This window comes from Zalophus californianus, chromosome 9 (assembly GCF_009762305.2).
Source record: "Zalophus californianus isolate mZalCal1 chromosome 9, mZalCal1.pri.v2, whole genome shotgun sequence".
Taxonomy (NCBI): domain Eukaryota; kingdom Metazoa; phylum Chordata; class Mammalia; order Carnivora; family Otariidae; genus Zalophus; species Zalophus californianus.
The window spans coordinates 41,372,316-41,382,422 of record NC_045603.1 but is presented as its reverse complement, the minus strand read 5'-3'; the positions used below and the strand labels follow the sequence as shown (position 1 = coordinate 41,382,422).

The window sequence follows — 10,107 nt, the reverse complement described above, 5'->3', positions numbered from 1 at the left end:
GGCGTGCGCCGCCTCGGCAGCCCGAGGCCCCCAGTACTCCGCTACGCTGTGCCGCAGCTCCGTCTTGCTCCCATCGGGCCGCCAGGTTTCCCGCGTTACCGCGTCGTCTCTTGACCGCCTCCCTGGAGCGGACAGCGGCGCACATCTGCCTCGTGCCCGGGGCCCGCCCCCGGGCCGCGCTGCCCACGCCCAGAGCCTTCCGCCGGTCTGGCCCAGCGCAGTGCACCAGAGCGCGCTCCCGCTCGGGGCTGGCCCGGCTCGCGCGCACGCGCGCAGGGACCCTCCCCCCCGCCCCCGCCCTCAGAGTGGGGTGGGGGCAAAGGGGGGCGGCACGGGGGGAGGGGAAGGAGGCGGAGGAGGCGGCCGCATCGCCTCCGGCGGGGCTCGAGCTCGCCTTCGCGCGTGCCCTCCGCAGCGCCCGAGCCCCGCGAGGGTGAAACGCTTTCTCCCGGCATGCAGCGGGAGGAGGGATTTAATACCAAGATGGCGGACGGCCCGGATGAGTACGATACCGAAGCGGGCTGCGTGCCCCTTCTCCATCCAGAGGTGAGGGACGGCACCGAGCGCATTCCTCGCCCTTCGGGTCCCGACCTTTCCCCTCCCCCCCGACTTGCCGAGGGCTGTGGCCTAACCGTGTCGGGGTAGTGGAACGTGCCGAAGTTGGGGAGGGCGGGGAGGCAAATCCAGGCCCGAGCGCAGCTGCGAGCGGATAACGGGGTGGAGATAGCGGGGCGGGCCTGGTCGGGGCGGGCTCTGGGACGCAGTCCCTGGCTGTGCCTAGAGGACAGAGGTGGAGATGTTGATGGTTCTGCTCTGTCGCCACGCTGCTCGCGGGTGCACAGGCGACGGGGGCCTGGTACTGGTTTGGAACCGCAACTTAACGCCCCTAGTCCTGCTCCAAGCTTCTCGGGGGCGAGGAGGGAGCGCGTCTGGTTTTGATTTTTTCTCTTTTGCTTCGCTACGGTGAATGACAGTATCTGTTCCTCCCATTTAGCTCATCACTGTGGGGGAGAACAGTTTTTGGATAAAGTGGTGTCCTTCCAGGTTATGCCACAGGCAGCACCTCGGGCACCTTGTATCCTTATTTGAGCGTTTGTCTTTAAGCTTTAAAGAGAGGTCAGAACTTTTGGGAATAGACCCCCGATTACGCTAGCTTGTCAAAGTACCGTTTTTTGTTTTGTTTGTTTGTTTTTTGGAGCCAGGGGAGGACAGTGCAACACGTTTCCCATCACAACATGAGTATCTTCCCATGTAAGTAAACAGTGCCCCGCTCCAGGATCAGTCACATTCTGTACTTGTTTACCTCTTATTAGTTTATAGCTGAGCTAGTGCTAGTTCAGTACTGGAAGTAATTTGTGGTACATTCAAGTTTTTAATGATCCACAGTTAGGTGCGGATCAGGCAGTGGCAAAGCTTCCTGAAGAACTCCTGTAGTTTTTATGAGGTTAAGGGAAGAAGACAACCTTTGTGTTGTAGTGGGGGGAACAAACATGGAAGTCTCTGGTTAGAAAGTACATTCTACTTTTCAGTAGAATGATTTTACTTATTTCTGAATTTTGGGTTAAGGCATGCTTTTATTATTTAGTAAAATGTAAATAAAAACGCACACTTAAACATGCTGTGTATTAATACTCAACCATCCTCTTATTCATCACTTTGATTTACTAGAAACAGGTGGGACTGTTCCTTAGGAATATGCTTGAGCCACTCTCAGTAGAAAAGTCTCCTCTGGATTTCTGAGAAACAGCTGTACAGTAAAACTAAATATTTTTGTGACCAAGGTAGTACCATTTTTAGAACTGGCATTGGATGCATCCTTTCTTTTAGTTCACACTTAGGCCTTAAAAATATGCCAAGAAATAAAGTTTTCAGATGATGCATTGAAAATATTGCTAAGGAATATTTCTATTCATCTATTCCTGTGAAAGTTTCAAATGCTTAAATGTTGATTTTATGTATTTTTAACATATTGTTCTTTTAACAGACCTTTGCTTTGTGAAATAGTACATTATTTGGTACTTTAGGAATAATTTTAACTGGTAACAGATCCAGAGAGATATTGCTTGTAATAATAAAATGGCCTGTAGGCTTGAAATTTAGAGACCAGTCTTCAGGTTGCTATTTAAAGAATATTATTAGAAAATAGACTTATCATTGAAAGTGGTAGTTGATATAAGTGATATCTACTGTTCTTTTTCTTTCTTTCTTGTGTCAGAGAGAGACACAGCCAGAGAGGGAACATGAGCAGGGGGAGTGGGAAAGGGAGAAGCAGGCTTCCCTCTGAGCAGGGAGCCCGATGCAGGGCTCAATCCTAGGACCATGGGATCATGACCTGAGCCGAAGACAGACCCCCAACGACTGAGCCACGGAGACGCCCCTACCATTCTTTTTCACCTAGCAAACACAAGGTCTGATTAATTTAGATGTTTTGCATCTTAAGCTTAGAATTACAAGAGCTAAGATCTTTCTGCATTATTCTTGTGGTTACTGTTGCATGCACACCTGGTGCGGATCTGGTAAAGTTCTGCTTCCTTGCAGTATGTTCTCGGGCAAGCTACTTCTCTGAGTTCTAGCTTCATCATTTATAATAATGGTATGAAATGATAATAACTAATAGGCTATTGTGAGGATTGTGATAATATATTCTTTTTTTGTTGTTAAAATAAGCAGTGTTTTCAGTCTCCCTTGGAAAGAAACCCATTCTATGCTTTGGTGAGCAAATAAAATAATACTTTGAACTCCTTTTAGGAGAGAACATAGACTTTTGGTCAGACAGACTTAGGTTCCAATTCTGTAATTTGTAGTAATTAGCTAAGGGACCTGAGACAAGTACTTAATCTTTTAAAGCCCAAATTTGTTCATCAGAAATGGAGATGTGGCCTAGTTCAGTTAGCTGTAAGGGATTAAGCGAGACTGTATGTTGAGGATTAAGAACTGTCACATTGTAGGTGTTCAGTTAATGTTATTTCTTTTTCCTTTACCAAAGAAGGAGGGAGATGTACGACATGTATTTTGATTTTGGTAAGTAGTTTAGAGACTTGTGTGGGTTTTAATTTATGGAATAGAATCTTGTAGTAAAAAGTTTTATTTTACTTATCTTCGAATTTAACACTGTGACACAAAAATAGTTTCTCACTTAATCTTTGTTGAACAGATGAATTATTTGTAGGATGAGGAAATTAGCCATTCTTTAAATCTTCTGTTAGTATGCAAACTGCTCACTATTAAACCCTTTCTCAGGGGATTATGTAATTAGATGAACAGTGAAAGCTGCTTTTTAGAAGTATTTACTATGAGAGAACCATACTTTTTAATTAATTAAATGACCCATCCATTTAGTCAGTCTTTTAAACATTTCTTTATTTTGTTTGGGTCAGATACTGTGCTGGACTCTTGAGACTTTGGGATTTTTGTGTTAAATTCAACGAGAGGTGGTATAGGATAGTGGTTAAGAGCCACTGGTGACAAACAGAATCTGCGTTCTGCCGCTTGCTGTTACCATGGTCAGTTTACATTTGTAAAATTGGGTTAATATCTCTTAGAGTATTTATTGTATTAAGTAAAAGAAATAATGTTTATAAATGTTTATATAATGTTTATAAAGCAGTCATCCCAGACCAAGGCACATAGGCTGCCAAGCAGATCTGGCCTTCTGAAAGTCCTAGCATGTAGTGAATACTGGTGCTCTTACTTTGTTTTCTGATGAAGTAGGTGATTATTCATTTTATCATAATGGAAGAAATTAGAGGCTATTTGGAAAAAGATGAACTGATTATCATGGGATTAGGGATGTTAATCCTACCTCTGTGACTTTAGGCTATTGGACATTTAACTACTCTTAGTTTCTTTGCTTTTGAGATAGGCTAGGGGCGCTTGTGTGGCTCAGTTGGTTAAGCGTCCGACTCTTGATCTCAGCTCAGGCCCTGATCTCAGATAAAAAGAAAGAGGCTAGGCTAGATCTCTTAAGATTTCTTAAACTCTGATGTTGTGATTGTAGTTTTGCGCATCTATCCGTTACATGCATAGCACTGTGCTAGGTTATATGGGTGAAAATAAAATAGGCTAGGATAGCTTCTGCTCTCCAGAAGTTAATGATCTGGTTGGGAATATATATATATACATCTTGTGAAACACGTAACAGAAGCAAATAAGTGCTGAATTGGTTAGCCTGTAAGCAGTGTCAGATTTCTGTCCCCTCAAATGGTTAGAAGAATGACTTCAGCAGGGAGATAGAGACCATATGTTGGTCTACAATCCAGCTGCCTTGCTATCACCACTCTTCCCTTTCAGCCATAGTATATCCTCAGTAAGCCGTCCTAGCTCTTTCATAGAATGAGGCCACAATACCTCCTTTTGCCAGAGTATTATTATAGGGGCTCTCTGTTTCAGCAAGATCTGACTCAAGAGCTTTGAACTGGATTGCCTAGATTATCTAGGGCTTTCATCTCTTGTTTGCTTCCCTTTTTAATCAATTTCAAAACTTCTGTTACTGCCTTTTCTCTAGTTTCTCTTTTTTAAAATAGCAACATTTTTTGCTTCACATTAATTTTGTCCATATTCATGTCTCATTTTTTTTTCCTTTGTTTAAAACGTTAAGTCAAGGGCACCTGGGTGGCTCAGTCATTAAGCGTCTGCCTTCGGCTCAGGTCGTGATCCCGGGGTGCTGGGATCGAGCCCCGCATTGGGCTCCCTGCTAGGCCGGAAGCCTGCTTCTCCCTCTACCACTGCCCCTGCTTGTGTTCCTTCTCTCGCTGTGTTTCTCTCTGTCAAATAAATGAATAAAATCTTAAAAAAAAACCAAACCAGAACAAACAAACAAACAAACGTTAAGCCAAAGTATTACTACTTCTCTTGCCATCAGATTTTATAAAATCTTTTTGAAGTTTTTCTTTAGTGAAAATGATTTTGCCTTTTTCCATTACTATTATTTGCCCTATTATGTAGTTAGAGATACACATGTATACACATAAATAAATCATTTGCTTTCAGAAAGTAGATAGAAAATTCCTTTGAAAATTGTTTTTCTTCTAATAGGTTACTGGCATATTCTTTCCCTTTAAAACATGTCTTTCTGGAAGTCTTTAGAATCTGATACCTTTTTTTATTCAGGAAGAATGCTATAGGTCATGTAGTTGTAATTTAGATTTAAAAATACTGTACCTTAAGCCTGGTAACCACTGAATCAATAGATGTAAAATGAAAATGCAACTAATTGGTGACATCATAGATTGTGGCAAAAGCCAAAGTTGAAAACTACTGACCTGTAAACCAAAAAATTATATTTGGCTGTGAGAAATGCCACTTAACAGTTTTGACTTCTTTGTTTTATTTTGCTCATTATTTTGATTTAGTTTGAGACCATCATCTCAAAAGTATTTATTAAGAATGGACTGTGGAGTGGATAGATGTAAGAAGATACAGATTAAAAGTGTGGCTGCTTGAGTTTAAATCCTAGTGTTGCCACTTACTAGCTATGTGACCCTGGGCAAGTTACTAAACTGTGTCCTAATTTTCCAGACTAAAATGGGAGTATAATAGCACCTACCTCATGAAGTTGTTGTCAAGGTTAAGTCAGATAATATATATAAAGTTGAGTCTGGCACTTAGTAACACAATACATGTTAGTATTAATGTTGTGGTAAGAAGTTAGTAATTCTCAAGCAATATGGGCAGAGGACTTTATTATAAGCTTTTTTCTTATTTTGATTTTAATTTTCTATAATCTTTAATTTTCTTAAAGATGTGTGCTTTGTTATGAGGAGAGTTTATTGAACATCTAAGTATGATCTTCGTACTTTGATAGGCCACAAAGTAATGGGGAATATAAAATAAGGCATTGCAAAATGACAAAAGATTAACTGTAGGCCTTCAGATCCCTCACAGTAGACAGAAGTGAGTTTGTTAAAATTTTGTTAAAAATTAAAAACCCATGGCAAACCTCTTTTCCTTTAGAGAGTATCCTAAGGTTATTTTAGGGTAGTTAGGATTTGTTAGTTAAGGCATCTTGATACAGTGTGCTTTTTAACAGAACCTCTTACAACCACATAATCCAAAAAGCATTTCAATATCAGGGTTATGTGAAATGCTCTTTGACAGCATCATCTAACTCTTGTATTATTTTGTAATTAGATTCTAGTACAGAAAGGTAATTTAAAATTAAATATCAAATACTTTGAACTTTGGAGTTTGAAAAATTGATTCAAGGTGATATCGTATTTATAAAATATACAAATAAAATTTTCATCCGATATAATAATTTTCCAGTGGTAGGATAATATCTTCTATTAAAATATCCTTAAAATAGAACTACACAGGCAGCTAATTTGAAAGTGTGGTGAAACTACAGCTTTCAGTAAAGGAGATATTGCAAAGAACTTAATTTCCTGAGTTATAAAGGGATATTATTTTTTGCTTTTGTTTTAATTGTTGGTGAAAATTTGTCATATGATTATTGCATTTTCTAGGGTTAATAAGCACTAAATATGATAGAATCTTTGATAAATCACAATATTATGTCTTAAGCTTGTCTTTCTGATTATCAATGATTATTATTGAGGAGATGGAGATGAGGGGGATAAATGTACCTGAAGTGTGGTTTTTTTTTTTTTTTTGCATATATGTTAACATATATATATATTTTTGCATATATGTTAACATATATTTTTAAAATTCAGTTCTTTAATACTAGGAAAAATCAAGTGAAAAATAGTAACTACTGATTAAGATGTTACTGTACTGTACCCTTGTCAAATTTTTTTAAAAGATTTTATTTGACGAGATCGGGCCCATTCAGGGTGGTATGGCCGTAGAAAAAGATTTTATTTGATTGAGAGAGTGCATGCATGAAGTGGGGAGGCGCAGAGGGAGAGGGAAAAGCAGACTCCCCGCTGAGCAGGGAACCCAATGTGGGGAGGCTCCATCCCAGGACGCTGAGATCATGACCTGAGCCGAAGGCAGATAATAAACTGAGCCACCCCGGCACCCCTACCCTTCTCAATTTTTTAAAAATAAGTTTCTGTATTACTAACATTTGTTAACTTACGAAGGATTTAATGAGGGATGAGCAAAACTATCCCTATTTTCATGAAAAATGAAAAAAATAAACCCTTCCGTGAGCTAAAGAGAAGAGTTTGCTTGTTGTGTTAGAATCCTTGAGTTGCAAACCCTTTTAAAACTTACTTGAGCAAAAAAGGGAAGTTACTGATTTACATAACCCTAATTTAGGATGTCAGGGATGCATTTGGACTCAAGGATACCTGGAACTTGAGCCGAGAATGTCACCAAGACTCTGTTTTCTATCTAGTCTCATCTCTGCATTTCAGCTCTATTTTCTCCTAATGTAGAGCAGCTTCTTTCTTCTCTATAGTGGCGACATGGATGCTGACTTTTTTTTTTTCCATATATCTCAAATTTTAACTAACCATTAGAGAGGGACTGCATGTCTTCCCTTATTCCATGATGGGAAGTGGCACTGCATTTTCCTGATTTAGGTTGTTTCCACTCTTATGACCATGAAATAGGGCCTATAATTTGCTAAGATCTCTTGGTTGGACTTGGGGGGAGAACAGTTTCCTTAAAGAAGGAATGCTAGCAGGCAAAATTATTTCTGTCCTCTATATTCTTAATTGAAAGCACTGTTTATTTGCCTTGTTTCCAGTCATCTAGTTTTTTACATGCTTTAAGAGATGTTGTAATTACATTGAACTCATTCTTAATGCCAAATGTTCTAGTAGAGTTACTGAATAGCGTTCTGTATGAATAATCTGGACCAGGAGTTGGGAAACTCTCTGTAAAGGCAACATAGTAAGTATTTTCAAGTTTGTGGGTCATATAGTCTCTGTAGCAATTACTTAGCCCTGTGGTGGTTGTATGAGAGCAGCCAAAGACGATATGGAAATGATTGGGTGTGCCGTGTTCCTGGTTTTATATATAAAACCAGGTAGTGAGCCAGATTTGACCTGTGGGTTATATTTGTCAGCCCCTTATTGGGACAATACATAGAAACTCCAAGAAATTTATATTAAAATATATGTTTCAGTGCATTGAATCCCATTAGTCACTGATATTCAATAACTTTATCAGAACTGCATTTGTGTGGGAGATGGGTTGTGAACTAAGAATGTATGTGTGTGTGTATTAGAATCTTATGGAGAACTTTGTTAGAATACATCTATTTCCATGCACACCTCTTAAAGTTTCTATAGTATGTGGATTTGTGGTATGTATATTTTGAAAAAGTTCCAGAGATGATTCTTACAAAACTCTCTCACATTTTGTTCTCCATTGATACATACTTAATATGTGGGAAAAGGTTTACAACAGGAGGAGGAAGGAAGCTGATTTGACATTTAATGTATGAGACATTGTACTGTATGCTTTTCATGTTATCTCTTTGGTTTGATAATGTAATTGCTAACATTTATCAAATTTTAACTATGAGCTAGTCACTATCCTGAACAGTTTTGCATATATATTTATTCATTTAATTCTCACACTTTTTTATACCTATTTTACAAATGAGGAAATGGAGGCACAGAGGGAATAAGTTGCTTGTTGGTAACTGGCAGAACTGAATTAGAATCCAGGTTTAAACCGCTTGAACTCAGTTGCTCCTTTTTTATAGTGCAGCGCGATGTGAAAGTGATAATACAGTCATGGAGTTGATTGACTGTTATTTGCCAGGCACTGGTTAGCTGTGATTGCAAATGCCCTCATTTACTTTTTAAAAAATTCTTGAAGTTTTTTTAATAGGCTCTATTTTTTAGATCAGTTTTGAGTTCACAGCAAAACTGAGCAGAAAGTATAAAGATTTCCCATATACTTGTTGTCCCCACACCTGCACCACCCTCCCCTGCATCAGAGTTACAAAATCATTATCACCCAAAGTTCATACATTACTTTAGGGTTCACTTTTGGTATATATTCTTTGGGTTTTGACAAATGTATAATGACATATATCCATTGTTACAGTAGTGTACAGAATAGTTTCACTGCCCTAAAAATCCTCTGTGCTCCGTCTATATTCATCCCTCCCTCCCTGTTAATTCTGGCAACTACTGATCTTTTTACTGTTTCCATAGTTTTGCCTTTACCATAATGTCATGTAATTGGAATCATATAGTATGTAGCCTTTTCAGATTGGCTTCTTAGCAATATGCATTTAAGCTTCTTCCATGTTTTTTCATGACTCAACAGCTCATCTTTTTAATGCTGAATAATGTTCCATTGTGTGGGTGCACCATAGTTTATTCATTCACCTACTGAAGGACATTTTGGTTATTTCAGTATTCTGCTCATTTACTTTTTACAGTTCTGCAAAGCAGGTATTATTGAACTGTTTACAGATTAGGAAGCAGTCAGAGGGGTGAAGTAATTTATTTGGGTTCATGTCATTAGTAGTTGGCAGCTTATATTAACCTAAACTCTCTCTCTGACTCCAAACCCATAATCCTTATATATATTCTGCCATATAATTTAATAGGTCAAAACACAAATTATTTTTGACTATATAATTGAAAAGCTCTGTCAGAATTACTCTCAGCTTTTGTTAAAGGTGTTGGGGAGGACTCAATTTTGGCAGTTGCTCTAAGTCCACTTCTTTGAGTTATCATTTGACTTGAAATCCTAAAACTGGATTTTCTTAAAAACACTCTTCTTCAAAATTTTTGTTTATTCCATTTATTCTGTTTTTTCTTTCCCCTGCTTATTCTGAACGTATAAGGTAAAGTATGTTTTCATTAATAAAATTCCTTGAAAGGAAATGAAATAACCCTAGGTGTGATCAAGGGGGAGGGGTTTGAGGGGTTGTAGATAAATATTCTTAGTATTAAATCTGTGGAATAGCTGATGAGAGGACAAGTGTTGCTGGCTTGAGTCTAGGCACCTTGGGTTTAAACCTAAACCTTTTTGAAGAGTCCCACTGTTGCTTGTATTATCATCCTTTGCTGTAATTATAAGTATTCACTACTCTGTACTTGTAATTCTGCAACTATGATCATTAATAAACTATAGACATTCTTTCTAATGGAATTTTGCTTTCTGATTGAATGCTCGTGAATATCCAAGATCTTTCAGCTGTTTATGTAAGAAGTTAGTTGAGTTGATTTC

At 38.9% G+C, this 10,107-nt stretch overlaps 1 protein-coding gene across 2 annotated transcripts in view; it reads left to right on the top strand.

The window, feature by feature from the left end:
* Window positions 1–306: 306 nt before the first annotated feature.
* ZDHHC17 (zinc finger DHHC-type palmitoyltransferase 17) overlaps window positions 307–10,107 on the top strand; it is a 93,750-nt gene continuing 83,949 nt past the window's right edge. For both annotated transcript variants that reach the window (XM_027593141.2, XM_027593142.2), the window contains exon 1: window positions 307–546. In XM_027593141.2, the coding sequence (XP_027448942.1) occupies window positions 454–546 (93 nt within the window). In that variant the 5' untranslated portion in view covers window positions 307–453. The remainder of the gene's footprint in view (window positions 547–10,107) is intronic.